The 22,566-nt window shown below is 40.3% G+C and overlaps 1 protein-coding gene across 16 annotated transcripts in view; it reads left to right on the forward strand.

Moving 5' to 3' along the window:
- The window catches only part of LOC110456312 (protein unc-13 homolog B-like), a 206,445-nt gene that overhangs the window by 48,634 nt on the left and 135,245 nt on the right, over positions 1-22,566 (forward strand). For all 16 annotated transcript variants that reach the window (XM_021506965.1, XM_021506978.1, XM_021506962.1 and 13 more), the window contains one exon: positions 4,224-4,323. In XM_021506965.1, coding sequence (XP_021362640.1) covers positions 4,224-4,323 — 100 coding nt within the window. The remainder of the gene's footprint in view (positions 1-4,223; positions 4,324-22,566) is intronic.

The following is a 22,566-nucleotide window of genomic DNA, read 5'->3' on the forward strand; positions in this document are numbered from 1 at the left end:
ATGTTTTATGAATAAACACGATGTTTTGGAAATATTTATCAAAAGAAATTTATACTATGTTGCGAATTACAATTTCGAGATAACCTTCTTTTATTTACGAACTTATGTCTTTGATGCTGAAATTGACAACTTTATAAAAATACATTTTCACTGAAATTATGAAATCTGGGTGTCGGAAAGGTGTAAAATTATTCTTCGGAAAAGAAAAAAACAGTAGTTGAGCTAGATAAGAAATTATACGGGGGCAGGCTCCTATGGAGAATTAACATTACTGGAAACAGGCCCTTTTCAAATTGTGCGAAGACACCAGGTTTACCAAGTGTCTTTTACAATTTGAAAATTAATTCAGTTAGTGCAAAATACTGTGACTTATTTCATGGTGCAATGAAATACTGTGACTTATTTCGTTGCGTAATGAAATACTGTGACTTATTTCGTGGCGTAATGAAATACTGTGACTTATTTCGTGACGTAATGTATTAATGATAATCTCTTGACACATTACTTTTCAATAAAATGATACCTGTTCAGAAAAATGTATCAGTTGTTTCTGACAATTTTTGACTGACCATCTGCTACTGAAGATCATGGAAATTGTGTGTCTGCTCTTTTTGTATCAATAATATTGACACTCAAAATCACCCGGTGTCCATCGACCTCTGAATGCCTGGCCTCGGAATGCCTCTGAATGCCTGGCCTCTGAATGCCTCTGAATGCCTGGCCTCTGAATGTCTCTGAATGCCTGGCCTCTGAATGCCTCTGAATGCCTGGCCTCTGAATGCCTCTGAATGCTTGGCCTCGGAATGCCTCTGAATATGGGTTATTGCCTGGCCTTGAATGTCTGCCGTCAGCTCAGTCCATAGGGCGTATATGTAAATCAGTCATATGAGTCTAAACTTCTATTCAGTAAATATCAAACTCTGTATTTTTCTGTAGAAAATACGGGGGGGTGGTTCTGACTTTTATTTCCTGAATATGTACCTTTCCCAAATTGAGCAGATCATGTAGTCCCTCTTATCGTTCTTTGAGTGATCTTCTACCTAGACCAAACAAAGTATTTTCTGCTTTCAGCTGGTAAAAGAATTAGGGTAGGTAGTTAGGCAAAACTTTTCATTCTGCCATATTTCTGTACAGGTAATGTACAGAGCATTTCAGTGTTTATTGTTACATATTAAAATCTAATATAAAGGTTCAAAAGTGGCACTGTATGAACCCTGAAGTGAAAACAGAAAGTGCAAACAGGTTTATTTTTCTTCAGGTGTTAAAACAAGAACACTTGGATGTACCTCTGGGGCTGAAATTCAAGAGTTTAGTGAGAGAAAGGGACAGGAACTTCTCATGGCATTTCTAGTTCAGTCAATACATTATAAGTATTTGTTTAGAGAGTTGAACTTATCTTTTTTTAGGTCCCCTGAACTGAAGGTACTAGAGGTATCTTTCACAAATTTTACATGTTGGTTCCCCTTAGCTAACGTACACATTTCATATTGAGATTGATCAGCAAAGCAAGATAGCTACCCGTCATCCATCACTGATTTTTACAGTTTAAATTTATCACTATTTCTCGGAAAAAAATAAAAATAAAAAAAATAAAATAAAAAATGTATTACAACAACTGGGGCCTTAGGCCTCTTGTTTTGTGATTATAAATCATGTTATTTTGCTATCCTATTCTTACGAATGAAATTTCAGCAAGTTTTAAGTAATAAAAAAAATGGTAAGAGTTATCCCAGCTTCCTTTACATATTGTAACTAACACGGTGCCTTAAGTGGTTGCCGAAGTGCTACACCGCACCAATTGGATAGATATTGCCTTAAACTCCTTGTCCATTACCAACAAGATTGGCCATTAGATACAAGCTATCGATCATTATTCTCAATAACTTCATGATCAGAACAAATAGAAAGCCATTTTTTTTTTGCCATTTAAAACTGCGAAGAGTTTATACCTGAAAGGGTAAAGATGTGTTCGTAAATTCTTGCTTATTACTTAAACGATCATGAAAAATTTGCTGTTGAACGATATCTTTATTTATAAGTCTGAATCACTATATCGCAATAGTGTTTATCAATCAATCATTCGTAAAAATGTTGATTTCTTTATTTCTAAATCTGACCGTATCGAAAAAATGTTCTTCCGGCACATGATGAATAATATATTTGTTGGATGGTGATCAACCAAGGAAGGCGACTACCTGAAGTACAGTGTTCTGACTTTACCGTGTAAAACAGTCAATAGTAATTAGGTATTGTGAGGCAACACGGACTGTCGAGGATCGTAAAACTACACGTAAATCTAAGGATGGAGTCTTTGTTTCACATCAGTGAAGTTTATACTGACTCAAACAGCCGATTTATTGTAGCGTTTCTAAAGATAGGATTTGTTTAACTTACGTCAGTGAAATTTACTGACTACAGAATTGCTGAATGCTGTTTAACCTGTAGGTTGAGACTTACCCTTGGGAAGTCCAAAAACGAGGTTCCATAACACAGGTGGTCTCGTAATACAGGTGGTCTCATAACACAGGTGGTCTCTTAATACAGGTTGTCTCATAATACAGGTGGTCTCATAATACAGGTGGTCTCATAACACAGGTGGTCTCATAACACAGGTGGTCTCGTATAAATACAGGTTCAATTAATAGAGAAATCACTACAATGGGGAACATTAAAAGTGGTCTCTTAATTAACACAGATATAGTGTGTTAAAACAGGTTTTATTCACAATGAAATCACTACGATGGGAAACATTAAAAGTGATCTCTTAATTAACACAGATATAGTATCTTAAAACAGGTTTTATTCACAATGAAATCGCTACAATGGGAAACACTACAAGTGATCTCTTAATTAACACAGATATAGTGTCTAAAAACATGTTTTATTCACAATGAAATCACTACAATGGGGAACATTAAAAGTGTTCTTTTAATTAACACAGATATAGTGTCTTAAATCAGGTTTTATTCACAATGAAATCACTACGATGGGAAACATTAAAAGTGATCTCTTAATTAACACAGATATAGTGTCTAAAAACATGTTTTATTCACAATGAAATCACTACAATGGGAAACATTAAAAGTGATCTCTTAATTAACACAGATATAGTGTCTAAAACCAGGTTTTATTCACAATGAAATCACTACAATGGGAAACATTAAAAGTGATCTCTTAATTAACACAGATATAGTGTCTTAAAACAGGTTTTATTCATAATGAAATCACTACAATGGGGAACATAAAAAGTGGTTTTCTTAACACAGGTGGTCTCTATAAGCAGATTTTAACTGTACAAAATTTACCGTAGAATGTAAGTTTACTCCAATGTATATCATTCCTATTTATTACAATGGTAAATGTTATGTTAGGCATTGGATACATCGGTTTATACAATACTGTATTTAATTAAATGTTATAGAATATAGTAGCAATAGCATGAAATATAAGAATAGAAGTAATATGCAGGACAAATTTTATGTAATTTTCTGAAGTTGTCTGTGAGATTAGGATTTGCATTACATAATATGTATTATATGGCCTTTTTCGATTATTGCAGTTTTCTTAAACGATATGCTTCCAAAGGAATGTAATTCTGGTCATAAATTTGAGCCTTTCTATGCTATTAAATGAGCCACGCAACTTCTTTACCACGGCTACATTTGGTCGTTCTTTGTCACTCATCACCATATCTAATACAGAATCTATATACCTGAATATCTAGACTTCTGCTTGATGGATTTCAAATACAGCGAATTCAATTTTAATACTCTATATGTATATCATACATGGTAGTGATTGAAATCCCATCAAACTATATATAAACCTTAACACAGATATTTATGTGGTGATTATAATAGACTGTACACAGATATTTATGTGGCGATTATAATAGACTACTGTCATGTTTACTGTTCATATGTAATTACCTGTGCTCGGAAATATCCAGCAGGCTTGCATATATATATAGCTCCAAAAAAGGAAATAAAACGAGATTAAGATTTATGTCTCTATTGAAGTATGGTTATCTTTCATTGAAATTATGTTAAAGTTATACTATCATATTTCATAGGTGTTTTTGAATTTCTGCACATTTTTTTTTTTTTTTTAAATTTTTCAAGTAATGGTTTCTCATTTCATTGTTATTGCTGAACACTGTCAATGCAAAGGTGTTTATGTTGATGTAGAATATTTTAATGGCTCTGTTTTCCCTGATGTTGCAGAACGATTCAATACATACGTGACGCTGAAGCTGCAGAATGTCAAATCGACGACGATCCAGGTGAAGGGTAACAACCCCTGCTGGGAACAGGACTTCATGTTGTAAGTACAATGACACATAGTTTAGGGTGGTCGGGTGGTGCAGTGGATAGCGCACTTGCCTTTCACCAAGGCGGCCGGGTTCGATTCCCCGATCGGACGTGAAAAGGTTGGGGTCACCTGCCTGACCACGTGGGTTTTTTCCGGGTCCTCCGGTTTCCTCCCACACTAAGACCCCCCCATGTGCTAACATCCTGGCCAACAAGAGTGATTAATATAAGTTGAAATAACTTGTTTCATAATTGTTGTAAAATAAATAAAGTTTATATTATTATATACATAGTTCTAAATAAAGCCATGTTGTAAGTATAATGACACCTACTCTAAATAAAGCCCACTATAGGCTTGTCTCTGAACTTTGACCCATTCCACAATATGGCCTTTGTTCATGACTCCTGACTCTTTGCACTAATTGCCCTTTATTGTACCTAACCTTTGTCCCCTTGCGCTAACTGCACTTCTCTGACCCTTTGTATACATTTCTGTTAATTCCTAACTTCTTGTCCAGTTGCCCTATGCTCTTTAATCCTAACTTCTGGCTCCTTGCACACCTTTTTGCCCTTTATTGCTCTTGGCCTCTAGATCTGACCCTAATGCCCTTATTGCCCTTCTTTGCATCTAATTCTTATTGCCCAAGTTCTTTGTTCCTGACCTCTGACCCCTTGAACATCTGAGTACCATTGTAAAGTTAGGTTGAGATCGTGATAGTTATTTTAAGATGTCAATATAAGTTTTGCAGAAAAACTAGTGTTAATGCAATCCATAACATGACTTGTCACAATTATTATTCTCAGCTGTGTTACAGTAACTTGACTCAAAATAACTGGAGGGCAAAAATATGCTTCCATAATTCAGTGCTAATAGTGAAACTCAAACTTCGTCCAGCTTACTGTATACTCAGTGGCCCTCTGGACATTTGTAAGTGTAAAACATTTTATAACCAGAAATATGATATTAAAATTTACAAAAATTGATATATAAATCTCCAGGGGGAGGCTGCATAACTGAAGTCAAGAGTTTTATATTTCTGGTAATGGTGTCATTTTGCTGTGAGTAAAATGTACCATAATAAACAAATTGATGCATTTTTACACAGCTTGTTGATAGACCTGCAAGTATGCCAGTCTATCCTATTTTGAAACCAAAAAAATCTTCTTATCTAGAATTTCTTATTTAAGAACACAATGATAATCATGCCCATTTTTTATAGGCAAGTAGACTAGAATGATCAGGGAAGAGTGTTTTTTTCAAAGACACAGCAAACATGATACCAATTTATATAGCTGGGCAGACTAGAACAATCGGGGTAGAGTGCCTAATTCAAGGACTCAAAAAACATGCTGCCTATTTGTATATAACTGTGTAGACTTTAAGGTACAATCAGGGTAGAGTGCTTTGTTCCAGGACACAGCAAACATGATACCCATTTGTATAACTGGGTAGACTAGAAAAATCAGGGTAGAGTGTTTTGTTTAAGACACAGCAAACATGATACCCATTTGTATAACTGGGTAGACTAGAACAATCAGGGTAGAGTGTTGTGTTCCAGGATACAACAAACAAGATACCCAATTATATCACTGGGTAGACTAGAACAACACAAATGAAGTGGTTTGATGATCAAGCTCCAAACAAATATTGTATTGTAATAGAAATCTTTTAGTCTTGGATAAAAATTCACGCACTTCATGTTCCTTTACAACAATGAAATATTGAGCATTTGCTACGGAGGCAGAGAAAAAAAAAAAAAAAATTCCACCCAGCTTCACATAATCATATCATCAACTAAACAAACAACAATGCATTACCGAAATGTTGATTTAGTTACCCCGAAAGAAATGTAATGTATTTTCAGCCATTTAGTTTGATTCAAGTTGATAGCAACTCCTTGACATGGTCGTGGCGTGGCGTTCCTTTGATAATGTTATTTTGGCAATTTCCTTGAAAGAAGATAAATTATTGGGCCTTAATTTTTATAACAACTTCAAAGAGCCCTAAAGAGATTATGTATGTGAGCTGCACATGCAGCCAGCATGTCGTGGAAGTTAGGTCTCTGGACAGCTTAACATAAATATTGTGACTGGAGTCACTAGGAGCTGGCGCCTTCAGTGTAACATGATTTCACTCACATAATCGTTTTACATTTTTACAACTGTCTTGATATAAGATTAGTTATGGGGGAGGCATATGTCAATAAAATAATCGTGTTTGCTGAAGTTTATAGTTTTTATAAGCAGAGCAGCAGTAACGGAAAAATCACGATGGTTAGTAAAGATTTATCTTCTTCTTTCGGTCATTTATCTTTTGTAACTTTGCCATGAAGAGTTAATTACAGACGGTTTTTTAATAATCATCCATACTTAACTGGTTGCTATTTCAGTAACTCCAGTTTATTACAAACTGTCGTAATTTATCTTCTAAGCAATTCGGCATTGAAGTTATGTTATAACGGAGCCCCATATACCTCTGCCCCAGGGAACACCTATATTTAGAATTTAAGTGCTTTAATGACGAAGGTATGTAAAACTTCACACCAAAAAACAAATGATGAAGTTATTTTTCAGATGTTTATTTAATTGATTATTGCTTCTCTCAAGTGAATTCTATATAAAAAACAAACAAACAACAGGAAAATAGCGATGTGTCAACAAAACCTTAGTGCGAACTGAAAACTGATAAAACTAAGGCAGAATATGAGCAAAGGAAAGAGTTTCCTGAAGACCCTTGAAAAAGTACAATTAAGGAGAGTAAGACCAGGTGTTCCAGGAGAGTAAGCGTCTTCTGCTTCATAATTCAGAAACATGTATAAAAGTCCCTAGACCTTTAGCTAAGGTATCACTAGTACATATTTGTAGCCCGCCATCCCCAGGAGGCACTTATTAACTGAAATGAAAAACCACCAGTAGAATGGGTTTCTAGCCATCTGCCTGAATTTCATATTTCCTGAGCGGAACCCTCAGACGGTTATGACTGCCAGCTGGATACCTCTGCTTTTCTTATCAAAAGTTTTTGAAATTCAATATCCCGAAGCATCATTCAAAAAAGGAAAGCCTGTTGTTAAGGTAATGTTTTCTGACGAGTTAATGAGTTTTAGCGGAAGGCATCAACAATTTTAGTTTGAAGGAAACTTGTTATGAAATACTTATTTTTCACAATAAAGTAACGTCATTTTCTGAAGTTTATTTTTGTTCATTTTTTTTTTCTTGTGGAGATGAAGGAGATTATTCAGATCGATTTACCCAATTAAGGACGGATAATCGGAGTTCAGGTGCTATCAAACATACTAATGACTAAGATTTACTCTAATGACTTCCGCTCCTTTATCAATATTGCCAGTGACAGCTTCGATTGTTGGTCGTAATTTAGTTAATCAATACATATTTGTGACAGATTCAGGTTTAGACCCGAATACCTGAACAGCTCTGCAATATATCAGTCTGAATAAAATCGTAGTTACCTGGATTAGGTTTACAGCAAAGCCTCCGTAATCCTGCCTTTGTTCGGAGCTAAAGTGGCAGGATTGTCCAAAAGATAAATTACAAGGACAGTTTTGAGTAGAGGGAGGTCAATCTGTTCCCAGAAAACACTGGATAGAAAGTGGGACTCAGGGCTAGTTGTGGCTGTATGTGTGTGGTCCAATGATATAGCACAAGCTTACAGATGAAAACGGAACTGTATGTAGCTACCAATCACAAAAAATTTTGTAGGTGAAAGGAATCTGCACTTACTGATGTTTTTAAAATATAAATCGGAATTAGATGAACTTGAAGGATTGATAAGTGAAAACATGATACCTTCCAGACAGCTTGTCCTTTAGTTTAGCAATTTGGTTTGTTTGTGTTTAGGTCCTATTAACAGCTATGTTCATTTAAGTACGTGACAGGTTTTGGTAGTGGAGGAAAACCGGAGTTCCCGTAGAAAAAACTCCCACCTACGGCCAGTACTTGGAGATTGCCCCATGTGGGTATCGAACCTGCAACCTTGTGGTGGAGGGCTAGTGGTAGCAGAATGTCAGACACTTTAACCATTTGGTCGCCGCGACCGCTGTCAGATACTCTCTTATCAATATATCACAATAAACTGTAAACTACATGAATTTACTCGGGATAATTTCATCATAAGTATTTCCCTTTGTTATGCTAATAGCAGCAATAGCTCACATCAACAGATAGGTGACCATTACGGCCCGTGATCCTCTTGTTTTTATAAAAAAAAAATGTGTTTTCGTTATGTTATTTAATTGTACCAGGTTTTTAAAAAAAATGTTTTTTTACTTATTTTATTAAAAGGCTGCTTCATATTTCCGCATCACAAACATGGTTTGGAGAGTCAAAACCCAATAGATTACATGGATTATGTTTCTTTCATTTGCCTAGGTACATTGGAATCTTGTATTGCATTGGAGTATTGTGATAGAGATGGTTTAGGCACTGTACATGTAATGACTGTTTTGTGGCAGTCACTGTCCCACACAGGGACCTGGTGTCAGCTCCGAGGGTACCTCCATTATCACAAATCTATATTTCATTTAATAAATACATTAACTGGTGAAATTGTGAGCTGGTCTATAGACGGGTCTGTGTACTTAAGCTTTATCGCATCCCAGTAACGTAATTAGCGTGAGTGTACACCTGGGGAAACCGCAACAGATAGATAACAACAGCATGACAACAGGCATGGACAGAACCATGACAACTAGTACCAGGCATGGACAGAACCATGACAACTAGTACCAGGAATGGACAAAACCATGACAACTGGCACCAGGCATGGGCACAACTATGACAACTGGCACCAGGCATAGGCACAACTATGACAACTGGCATTAGGCATGGGCACAACTATGACAACTGGTATCAGGCATGAAAACCCCCACATGACAACTTGTACCAGACAAGGGAACAACCATGACAACTGATACCAGCTGGCATGGACACAACTATGACAACTGGTACCAGGCATGGACACAACTATGACAACTGGCATTAGGCATGAGCACAACTATGACAACTGGTATCAGGCATGGGCACAACTATGACAACTGGCATTAGGTATGGGCACAACTATGACAATTGGTACCAGGCATGGGGACAACCATGACAACTGGTACCAGACATAGACACAACTATGACAACTGGTACCAGCATGGACACAGCCATGCCAACTGGTACCAGGCATGGACACAACTATGACAACTAGTACCAGGAATGGACACAACCATGACAACTTGTACCTGACAGGGACACAACCATGACAATTGGTACCAGGCATAGACACAACTATGACAACTTGTACCAGACATGGACACAACCATGACAACAGGCATCAGGCATTGACACATTGATGGATAGCCACAGTCTAATGCATGGTGCCACTATGACGTAACTTCAGCACTGTACTGTTAGCCAGAAACAGGGAGAGGCTACTGACATACATAAAAGATAGAACATTTTTTTATAAATGTGTCTTTTAATTTGTGCACCTATGACACTTATATAGAGCCTTTATAAATATTTATTTCAAGTAAAATTTTGACTTTGTGAATGTTACTTTAGGTTTGAAAAGAAAATTGTGAATAAATACTAGCAAGATATGTAAATCAATCAACTTTTATAGCACTAAGTTCTGTGGACAGATATAACACTAAGTTCTGTGGACAGATATAAAACTAAGTTCTGTGGACAGATAAAACACTAAGTTCTGTGGACAGTTATAACACTAAGTTCTGTGGGCAGATATAACACTAAGTTCATGTAGACAGATATACCACTAAGTTCTGTGGACAGATAAAACACTAAGTTCTGTGGACATATATAACACTAAGTTCTGTTGACAGATATAACACTAAGTCCTGTGGACAGATATAACACTCAGTTCTGTGGATAGATATAACACTGAGTTCTGTGGACAGATACAACAATAAGTTCTGTGGACAGATACAACACTAAGTTCTGTGGACATATATAACACTAAGTTCTGTGGACAGATATAACACTAAGTTCTGTGGACAGATATAACACTAAGTTCATGTAGACAGATATAACACTAAGTTCTGTGGACAGATATAACACTAAGTTCTGTGGACAGATATAACACTAAGTTCTGTGGATAGATATAACACTGTAAGTTCTGTGGACTGATATAACACTAAGTTCTGTGGACAGATATAACACTAAGTTCTGTGGACAGATATAACACTAAGTTCTGTGGACAGATATAATACTGTAAGTTCTGTGGACAGATATAACACTGTAAGTTCTGTGGACAGACCATTAGTTGAGTTGTGTGCGGTGTCTGTAGATTGAATGAATTTCCTTGCTATTGGTAATCTGTCTAAAGAGCATTTAGTGACCCTGACAGATAGGTCAGTCATTATGGCTACCATTATGGCCACCATTAGTGGTCATTAGCAGTTGTGGAAGCCAGTTGGTGTTGCCCAATATCTACACTTAAGAGGTCAGTATTACAATTTCTAGCTTCCAAGTTTGTCATACGTTCCAAGACTATCTTAGGTTACAAGTGTGTCCATGGTTACAAGGGCATTCCAAGTTACCCAATGTCACAGTTACAATTCCTATCTTCCAAGTGTGTCACAAGTTCCAAGACTATCTTAGGTTACAAGTGTGTCCATGGTTACAAGGGCGTGCCAAGTTACCCAATGTCCCAATGACAATTCCTAGCTTCCAAGTGTGTCACAAGTTCCAAGACTATCTTAAGTTACAAGTGTGTTCATGCATGGTTATAAGGGCGTGCCGAGTTACCCAATGTCACAGTTACAATTCTTAGCTTCCAAGTGTGTCACAGGTTCCAAGACTATCTTAGGTTACAAGTGTGTCCATGGTTACAAGGGCGTGCTCAGTTACTCAATGTCCCAATGACAATTCCTAACTACCAAGTGTGTCACAAGTGTGTCCATGCATGGTAACAAGGGTGTGCCCATTTACAAAGGTGCTCTAAAAGGGATTGTCAGTTTACATAAATGTCTTGGATAACAATTATGTGTCCCAGGTTACAATGGTGTCCTAGGTTACAATGGGTATCCTAGGTTATATATATGGTTAAGTTTGTTATGAATAACCAGTGTCCCAGATTACAATGGTGTTACAGTTTACAAGGATATATCAGGTTACAAGTGTGTCTTAGGTTATGAATTTCTTGTGTCCCAGGTTACAAGGATGGCCAAGGTTACATTAGTGTCCCAGGTTATGAGTGTGTCCTAGGCTATACATTTTGTGTGTCCCAGGTTACAAGGCCAGTCTAGGTTACATTTTTGTCCCAGGTTACGAGTGTGTCCTAGGCTATAAATGTCATGTGTCCCAGGTTACAAGGCCAGTCTAGGTTACATTATTGTCCCAGGTTACGAGTATGCCCTATGTTATACATTTCATGTGTCCCAGGTTAGAAGGCCAGTCTAGGTTACATTAGTGTCCCAGGTTATGAGTGTATCCTAGGTTATACATTTCATGTGTCCCAGGTTATACGGCCAGTCTAGGTTACATAAGTGTCCCAGGTTACAAGTGTGTCTTAGGTTATGAATTTCTTGTGTCCCAGGTTACAAGGATGGCCAAGGTTACATTAGTGTCCCAGGTTATGAGTGTGTCCTAGGCTATACATTTTGTGTGTCCCAGGTTACAAGGCCAGTCTAGGTTACATTTTTGTCCCAGGTTACGAGTGTGTCCTAGGCTATAAATGTCATGTGTCCCAGGTTACAAGGCCAGTCTAGGTTACATTATTGTCCCAGGTTACGAGTATGCCCTATGTTATACATTTCATGTGTCCCAGGTTAGAAGGCCAGTCTAGGTTACATTAGTGTCCCAGGTTATGAGTGTATCCTAGGTTATACATTTCATGTGTCCCAGGTTATACGGCCAGTCTAGGTTACATAAGTGTCCCAGGTTACAAGTGTGTCTTAGGTTATGAATTTCTTGTGTCCCAGGTTACAAGGATGGCCAAGGTTACATTAGTGTCCCAGGTTATGAGTGTGTCCTAGGCTATACATTTTGTGTGTCCCAGGTTACAAGGCCAGTCTAGGTTACATTTTTGTCCCAGGTTACGAGTGTGTCCTAGGCTATAAATGTCATGTGTCCCAGGTTACAAGGCCAGTCTAGGTTACATTATTGTCCCAGGTTACGAGTATGCCCTATGTTATACATTTCATGTGTCCCAGGTTAGAAGGCCAGTCTAGGTTACATTAGTGTCCCAGGTTATGAGTGTATCCTAGGTTATACATTTCATGTGTCCCAGGTTATACGGCCAGTCTAGGTTACATAAGTGTCCCAGGTTACAAGTGTGTCTTAGGTTATGAATTTCTTGTGTCCCAGGTTACAAGGATGGCCAAGGTTACATTAGTGTCCCAGGTTATGAGTGTGTCCTAGGCTATACATTTTGTGTGTCCCAGGTTACAAGGCCAGTCTAGGTTACATTTTTGTCCCAGGTTACGAGTGTGTCCTAGGCTATAAATGTCATGTGTCCCAGGTTACAAGGCCAGTCTAGGTTACATTATTGTCCCAGGTTACGAGTATGCCCTATGTTATACATTTCATGTGTCCCAGGTTAGAAGGCCAGTCTAGGTTACATTAGTGTCCCAGGTTATGAGTGTATCCTAGGTTATACATTTCATGTGTCCCAGGTTATACGGCCAGTCTAGGTTACATAAGTGTCCCAGGTTACGAGTGTGTCCTAGGTTATACATTTCATGTGTCCCAGGTTAGAAGGCTAGTCTAGGTTACATTAGTGTCCCAGGTTATGAGTGTGTCCTAGGTTATACATTTCATGTGTTCCAGATTACAAGGATGGCCTATGTTACAATGTTGTTTCCGGTTAATGAGATGTCAAGGTCTTTTACCTTGGTAATTACTGTTACATCAAGCCCCTTTGGTAACGGAAGCGTTCTTTAATGCTTCTGTTGGATACACACTGCTTTAATCTATAAACTCAAGTTTGAAGAGAAATTGAATGGATTTCATCAACAAGATTTACAATGTGGTAAGATCTACAATCTTTGGAATTGATAAGTTTAAACTCTTTACATGATTTTTTGTTATTAGAAAAAAGATGTCTAGAAGACCTTTTAATAAACCCCAAGTCAATCCCATCTCTCTTCTCCCATCTGCCTCTTCTCCGACATCAGATACTAATGCCATAACTCACTATGAGAGTTATACATGTTCGGTAGAGACCTTACAATATCCAAAGATATCTATACCATAGCTGTGACAAGGAGTGTCATCAGGTCTATTGTGAGGCTTCTATTACAGAATCTAAGTGAGTCAGGACTGTGCTTTTAACTTCTGTCCTGAAAATAGAAAACAAACGTCATTTTGTCTCGAAACTGACAATAAAAAATAAAAAGAACGGAACAAAGGGTCTGGGAACATCAAGTTAGGAACAGGAACAAAGCGTCAAGGAACATCAAGTTAGGAACAGGAACAAAGCGTCAAGAAACGTCGAGTTAGGAACAGGAACAAAGAGTCTAGGAACATTGAGTTAGGAAAAGGAACAAAGGGTCTGGGAACGTCAATTTAGAAACAGGAAAAAAGTGTCAAGAAACGTCGAGTTAGGAACAGGAACAAAGCGTCAAGGAACGTCGAGTTAGGTAAAGGAACAAAGCTTCTAGGAACGTCAATTTAGGAACGGAACAAAGCGTCGAGGAACATCAAGTTAAGAACAGGAACAAAGGGTCTGGGAACATCAAGTTAGGAACAGGAACAAAGCATTAAGAAACGTCGAGTTAGGAACAGGAACAATTTAAAGCATCTAGGAACATCGAGGTTGGAGCAGGATAAAAAGGTCAAGTTGAGGATCTGATAACATCAGAATAAGGATAGAAATATAGGATCTACAAACTACTACCATGTTACTTAACATGCACAAAACCAATTCTGCTTGAAGGGGACAAAGTGAAATGTTTTGTAGGAAAATTTACATATATACAGGACCTCCGGCATGCACCCTAATAGACATTAATGGACATTGTATCCTATGTAAGTCTACAGGTGTTTCCTATGTAAGTGTACGGTTGTCTCCTATGTAAGTCTACAGGTGTCTCCTATCTAAGTCTACAGGTGTCTCCTATGTAAGTGTACGGTTGTCTCCTATGTAAGTCTACAGGTGTCTCCTATGTAAGTCTACAGGTGTCTCCTATGTAAGTCTACAGGTGTCTCCTATGTAAGTCTACAGGTGTCTCCTATGTAAGTCTACAGGTGTCTCCTATGTAAGTCTACAGGTGTCTCCTATGTAAGTCTACAGGTGTCTCCTATGTAAGTCTACAGGTGTCTCCTATGTAAGTCTACAGGTGTCTCCTATGTAAGTCTACAGGTGTCTCCTATGTAAGTCTACAGGTGTCTCCTATGTAAGTCTACAGGTGTCTCCTATGTAAGTCTACAGGTGTCTCCTATGTAAGTCTACAGGTGTCTCCTATGTAAGTCTACAGGTGTCTCCTATGTAAGTCTACAGGTGTCTCCTATGTAAGTCTACAGGTGTCTCCTATGTAAGTCTACAGGTGTCTCCTATGTAAGTCTACAGGTGTCTCCTATGTAAGTCTACAGGTGTCTCCTATGTAAGTCTACAGGTGTCTCCTATGTAAGTCTACAGGTGTCTCCTATGTAAGTCTACAGGTGTCTCCTATGTAAGTCTACAGGTGTCTCCTATGTAAGTCTACAGGTGTCTCCTATGTAAGTCTACAGGTGTCTCCTATGTAAGTCTACAGGTGTCTCCTATGTAAGTCTACAGGTGTCTCCTATGTAAGTCTACAGGTGTCTCCTATGTAAGTCTACAGGTGTCTCCTATGTAAGTCTGGAGGTGTCTCTTATGTAAGTCTACAGGTGTCTCCTATGTTAATGTACGGGTGCCACAGAATTGGTGGCATATTTCTGGTGGCTCTGTCTGTCCAGAAAATCAATGGCTGCCCATGAAGATAGCATCTATCACTATAAATAAGCTATAGGTTTTACACTGATCTATCAGTAATGTTCTGACAACCATCTATCCTCAGTCACTACCCTGTCTATTGTTTGTAGGACCTCAGTCACTACCCTATCTATTGTCTGTAGGACCTCAGTCACTACCCTATCTATTGTCTGTAGGACCCTCAGTCACTACCATGTCTATTGTTTGTAGGACCTCAGTCACTATCCTGTCTATTGTCTGTAGGACCCTCAATCACTACCCTGTCTATTGTCTGTAGGACCCTCAGTCACTACCCGGTCTATTGTCTGTAGAACCCTCAGTCACTACCCTCAGTCACTACCTTGTATGTTGTCTGTAGGACCTCGGTCAGTACCCTGTCTATTGTTGTCTGTAGGACCCTAAATAACTCTCTTGTCTTTTGTCTGTAGGACCTCATTCACTACCCTGTCTACTGTCTGTAGGACCTCATTCACTACCCTGTCTATTTTCTGTAGTGACTGAGGTCCTACAGACAACAGTCACTACCCTGTCTATTGTCTGTAGGACCTCAGTCACTACCCTTTCTATTTTCTGTAGGACCTCAGTCACTACCCTGTCTATTGTCTGTAGGACCTCAGTCACTACCCTGTCTGTTGTCTGTTGGACCTCAGTCACTATCCTGTCTATTGTCTGTAGGACCTCAGTCAGTACCCTGTCTATTGTCTGTAGGACCTCAGTCACTATCTTGTCTGTTGTCTGTAGGACCATAGTCACTACCCTGTCTTTTGTCTGTAGGACCTCAGTCACTACCCTGTCTATTGTCTTTAGGACCTCAGTCACTACCCTGTATGTTGTTGATAGGACCTCAGTCTCACCCTGTATGTTGTCTGTAGGACCTCAGTCACTATCTTGTCTGTTGTCTGTAGGACCTCAATCACTATCTTGTCTGTTGTCTGTAGGACCTCAGTCACTACCCTGTCTGTTGTCTGTAGGACCTCAGTCACTACCTTGTATGTTGTCTGTAGGACCTCAGTCAGTAACCTGTCTATTGTCTGTAGGACCTCAGTCACTACCCTGTCTATTGTCTGTAGGACCTCAGTCATTACCCTGTCTATTGTCTGTAGGACCATAGTCACTACCCTGTCTGTTGTCTGTAGGACCTCAGTCACTACCCTTTCTTTTGTCTGTAGGACCTCAGTCACTACCCTGTCTATCTATTGTCTGTAGGACCATAGTCACTACCCTGTCTGTTGTCTGTAGGACCTCAGTCACTACCCTGTCTGTTGTCTGTTGGACCTCAGTCACTATCCTGTCTATTGTCTGTAGGACCCTCAGTCACTACCCTGTCTATTGTCTGTAGGACCCTCAGTCACTACCCTGTCTATTGTCTGTAGGACCCTCAGTCACTACCCTATCTGTTGTCTGTTGGACCTCAGTCACTACCCTGTCTGTTGTCTGTAGGACCCTCAGCCACTACCCTGTCTATTGTCTGTAGGACCCTCAGTCACTACCCTGTCTATTGTCTGTAGGATCCTTAATCACTACCCTGTCTATTGTCTGTAGGACCCTCATTCACTACCCTGTCTATTGTCTGTAGGTCCCTCAGTCACTACCCTGTCTATTGTCTGAAGGACCTCAGTCACTACCCTGTCTATTGTCTGCAGGACCCTTAATCACTACCCTGTCTATTGTATGTAGGACCCTCAGTCACTACCCTGTCCGTTGTCTGAAGGTCCTACAGACAACAGACAGGGGAGTGACTGTTGTCTGTAGGACCCTCAGTCACTCCTGTCTATTGTCTGTAGGACCTCAGGCACTACCCTGTCTATTGTCTGTAGGTCCCTCAGTCACTACCCTGTCTATTGTCCGTAGGACCCTCAGTCACTACCCTGTCCGTTGTCTGAAGGTCCTACAGACAACAGACAGGGGAGTGACTGTTGTCTGTAGGACCCTCAGTCACTCCCCTGTTTATTGTCTGTAGGACCCTCAGTCACTGCCCTGTCTATTGTCTGTAGGACCCTTAATCACTACCCTGTCTATTGTATGTAGGACCCTCAGTCACTACCCTGACTATTGTCTGTAGGACCTCAGTCACTCCCATGTCTCTTGTCTGTAGGACCTCAGTCACTACTCTGTCTTGTGGCTGTTGGACCTTTTAGTCAAAACCCTGTCTGTTGTCTGTAGGACCCTCAGCCACTACCCTGTCTATTGTCTGTAGGCTCAGTCACTACCCTGTCTGTTGTCTACCTCAGTCACTACCCTGTATGTTGTTGATAGGACCTCAGTCTCACCCTGTATGTTGTCTGTAGGACCTCAGTCACTCCCATGTCTCTTGTCTGTAGGACCTCAGTCACTACTCTGTCTTGTGGCTGTTGGACCTTTTAGTCAAAACCCTGTCTATTGTCTGTAGGACCTCGGTCACTACCCTGTCTATTGTCTGTAGACCCTCAGTCACTACCCTGTTTATTGTCTGTAGGCCCTCAGTGACTACCCTGTCTATTGTCTGTAGGCAACCATCTATCCTCAGTCACTACCCTGTCTATTGTGTGTAGGCCCTCAGTCACTACCCTGTCTGTTGTCTCTAGGCCCTCAGTCACTCCCCTGTCTGTTGTCTGTAGGCCCTCAGTCACTACCCTGTCTGTTGTCTCTAGGCCCTCAGTCACTCCCCTGTCTATTGTCTGTTGACCCTCAGTCACTACCCTGTCTATTGTGTGTAGGCCCTCAGTCACTACCCTGTCTATTTTCTGTAGGGCCCTCAGTCACTACCCTGTCTGTTGTCTACCTCAGTCACTACCCTGTATGTTGTTGATAGGACCTCAGTCTCACCCTGTATGTTGTCTGTAGGACCTCAGTCAGTAACCTGTCTATTGTCTGTAGGACCTCACTACCCTGTCTATTGTCTGTAGAACCTCCGTCACTCCCCTGTTTATTGTCTGTAGGACCTCATCTGTTGGACCTCAGTCACTATCCTGTCTATTGTCTGTAGTACCCTCAATCACTACCCTGTCTATTGTCTGTAGAACCTCCGTCACTCCCCTGTTTATTGTCTGTAGGACCTCATCTGTTGGACCTCAGTCACTATCCTGTCTATTGTCTGTAGGACCCTCGGTCACTACCCTGTTTATTGTCTGTAGGCCCTCAGTGACTACCCTGTCTATTGTCTGTAGGCTCAGTCACTACCCTGTCTGTTGTCTCTAGGCCCTCAGTCACTCCCCTGTCTATTGTCTGTTGACCCTCAGTCACTACCCTGTCTATTGTCGGTTGACCCTCAGTCACTACCCTGTCTATTGTCTGAAGGACCTCAGTCACTACCCTGTCTATTGTCGGTTGACCCTCAGTCACTACCCTGTCTATTGTGTGTAGGCCCTCAGTCACTACCCTGTCTGTTGTCTGTAGGACCTCCGTCACTACCCTGTCTATTGTCTGTAAGACCTCAGTCACTACTCTGTCTTGTGTGTGTTGGCCCTTTTAGTCACTACCCTGTCTATTGTCTGTGGACCCTCAGTCACTACCCTGTTTATTGTCTGACTCTGTCTTGTGTCTGTTGGACCTTTTAGTCAAAACCCTGTCTATTGTCTGTAGGACCTTAGTCACTACTCTGTCTTGTGTCTGTTGGACCTTTTAGTCACAACCCTGTCTGTTGTCTGTAGGACCCCCAGTCACTACCCTGTCTATTGTCTGAAGGACCTCAGTCACTACCCTGTCTATTGTCCGTAGGACCCTCAGTCACTACCCTGTCCGTTGTCTGAAGGTCCTACAGACAACAGACAGGGGAGTGACTGTTGTCTGTAGGACCCTCAGTCACTCCTGTCTATTGTCTGTAGGACCTCAGCTACCCTGTCTGTTGTCTGTAGGACCCTCGGTCACTACCCTGTTTATTGTCTGTAGGCCCTCAGTGACTACCCTGTCTATTGTCTGTAGGCTCAGTCACTACCCTGTCTGTTGTCTCTAGGACCTCAGTCACTACCCTGTCTATTGTCTGTAGAACCTCAGTCACTACCCTGTTTATTGTCTGTAGGACCTCAGTGACTACCCTGTCTATTGTCTGTAGGACCTCAGTCACTACCCTGTCTGTTGTCGGTATGACCTTCAGTCACTACCCTGTCTATTGTTTGTAGGACCTCAGTCACTACCCTGTCTATTGTTTGTAGGACCTCAGTCACTACCCTTTCTATTGTCTGTAGGACCTCAGTCACTGCCCTGTCTGTTGTCTGTAGGATCTCAGCCACTACCCTGTCTATTGTCTGTAAGACCTCAGTCACTACTCTGTCTTCTTGAGGGAGGAATGGACAAAGCGGGAAAGGATCGATCGTTGCTATTGTCTGTAGGACCCTCAGTCGCTACCCTGTCTGTTGTCTGTAGGATCTCAGCCACTACCCTGTCTATTGTCTGTAGTGACTGAGGTCCTACAGACAAAAGAAAGGGTAGTGACTATGGTCCTACAGACAATAGACAGGGTATTCACTGAGGTCCTACAGACAATAAACAGTGTAGAACCTCAGTCACTACCCTGTCTATTGTCTGCAGGACCCTCAGTCACTACCCTGTTTATTTTCTTTAGGACCCTCAGTCACTACCCTGTTTATTTTCTGTAGGACCTCAGTGACTACCCTGTCTATTGTCTGTAGAACCTCAGTCACTACCCTGTTTATTGTCTGGAGGACCCTCAGTCACTACCCTGTTTGTTGTCTGTAGGACCTCAGTGACTACTCTGTCTTCTTGAGGGAGGAATGGACAAAGCGGGAAAGGATCGATCGTTGCTATTGTCTGTAGGACCCTCAGTACCTACCCTGTTTATTGTCTGTAGGACCCTCAGTCACTCCCCTGTTTATTGTCTGTAGGACCCTCAGTCCCTACCCTGTCTATTGTCTGTAGACCCTCAGTCCCTCCCCTGTTTATTGTCTGTAGGCCCTCAGTGACTACCCTGTCTATTGTCTGTAGACCCTCAGTCCCTCCCCTGTTTATTGTCTGTAGGACCCTCAGTCGCTACCCTGTCTGTTGTCTGTAGGCCCTTCAGTCACTACCCTGTCTATTGTTTGTAGGACCTCAGTCACTACCCTTTCTATTTTCTGTAGGACCTCAGTCACTTCCCTGTCTATTGTCTGTAGAACCTCAGTCACTACCCTTTTTATTGTCTGTAGGACCTCAGTGAATACCCTGTCTATTGTCTGTAGGACCATAGTCACTACCCTTTCTTTTGTCTGTAGGACCTCAGTCACTACCCTTTCTATTGTCTGTAGGACCTCAGTCATTACCCTGTCTATTGTCTGTAGGACCTTAGTCACTACCTTGTCTATTGTCTGTAGGACCTCAGTCACTGCCCTGTCTATTGTCTGTAGGACCATAGTCACTACCCTGTCTTTTGTCTGTAGGACCTCAGTCACTATCTTGTCTGTAGGACCATAGTCACTACCCTTTCTTTTGTCTGTAGGACCTCAGTCACTCCCCTGTTTATTGTCTGTAGGACCCTCAGTCACTACCCTGTCTATTGTCTGTAGGACCTCAGTCACTACTCTGTCTTCTTGAGGGAGGAATGTACAAAGCGGGAAAGGATCGATCGTTGGCGACCAAGTCGCTCAATTGGTAGAGCGTCCATCTTGAGTTCAGAGGGTTCCTTATTCGAACCCATGGTCATGCCATACATTTTTCTGCTCCTGTTACAACTTAAAATGTAGGTCAGTCACTTGAAGTCCTTTTTGGCCTTTTGTTTCTTTAAAACATTAAGAAAGAGAAAAAATTGCATGTAATCAACTTGAAAAGAAATATTAGTTCATTATTATTGGTGTAAGAGGGTTCAAGGTTGTATAGTTGTTCTATAACGTTATTCCCCAATAGTTAGTGTCAGATTGAAAATTTGGATGTAATTTTCTCCACAAAACCCATCCATCTGCTATTGTTAGCATTTGTTAGCAGTTTCGTGATGGAAGAGACACAAGTCGAAAATATCAGGGACACTTTTTTTTTTTTACGGAGGAGGTTTACTGAGGAGGAGGGGGGAGGAGGGGGGCGGGGCATGCTGTCACCAGAGGCAGGACTATGAGGCGCTGCTATACAGGATGTTGATCTATCACTTTAGTCCTAAGTTGATTATCTAATTCATCTTGGAGTTTAATGCTCTGGTACCAACCTCTATACCAATCATATGACATTATTGAGTGCTTTTTAAGATTACAAGGAAAAAGTAGGGTACCAAGGATGTAATTAAACTCTATAATGTTTTAAAGTCTAGTGATGTCACAGAGCTTATGGAAATAAATTTCACTTCCAAGGTTCCGGTTTTTATGATAAAAAAATCCCATTTTCCCTCGGTCAGGATTGAGTCTTTGTGTCTGTCCGACATGTAATGAGAATCTAAAAGGATGATCCTGGCTTGGTTTCCACAGCCATTTAAAAAAAATCCCACTCAACAATTCTGTTGCTGCAGAGATGAAAGGGATGTAACTCGGGGTTACAAATGCATATTTGTATTAGCCTTGCCATTGCAGGCTATACTAGGTAGGCTTGTGGTTCCCTGGGGAAATATTCAGTTATATTTTTACACGGGGAGTGTACAATTGATTTTTGGTTGTTCAGTACACACATACTATATCATAATGATGACTACACACCGAGATGGGTTTCATTATTTGTTATGTATAATTATTGTACCCAAGTGATTGCAGTCAATTTTCCAGATTTCAAGATGAGCAGTTCTGGTTATTTTTCAGCTTCGTACATGTGTACGATAGAGCTTTAATTATCCTGTTTTTACCTTGTTTTTTCCTTCCTTGATACTGTGATGGTGCTGTCGACTGTCTGGTGTAACAAACATATTCAATATTAGCATTCCCGCTTTGTTCTATCTATAAAACATTAGACGACAAGTTAATGAACTGTAAACACAAATTCTATAATTAATTGTGTGTGTCTCTGGAACACACTCTATTTAATAGGATGTATCTTGTGTACAGTCCAGGCCTCTCCGAATGGGATACTCTGTTTGTCTGGCAACAAAAATGATAAAAACAGGATTGTATATGTGATATTAAAAGGAATGTGATATTAACCGAAATAGCAATATTTCATAGATAAACTGAGATTTCAAAATAGAAAGAAGTAAAGGTGACAAAGGACACATGATGATGTAAAGGAACTGTTTGTTTTAATATCTATTGATTGTGAAAAATAAATTAGCCTCCCCCTCAAAATAAAAACAAAAAACAAAATGGTTTGGCTTTCCCTAACTTACCACTGATTGTAGTTCTGCATCCATAGTATTTTTTTCCATCAATATCAAGTAAATTTACCTACTGATTCAAAATTGTTAAGACGGCTAAATGCAGTTTGAGAGAGGGGTGGGGAGAGAGGGGAGACGGGGGG

This window comes from Mizuhopecten yessoensis, unplaced genomic scaffold (genome assembly GCF_002113885.1).
Source record: "Mizuhopecten yessoensis strain PY_sf001 unplaced genomic scaffold, ASM211388v2 scaffold8657, whole genome shotgun sequence".
Classification (NCBI taxonomy): domain Eukaryota; kingdom Metazoa; phylum Mollusca; class Bivalvia; order Pectinida; family Pectinidae; genus Mizuhopecten; species Mizuhopecten yessoensis.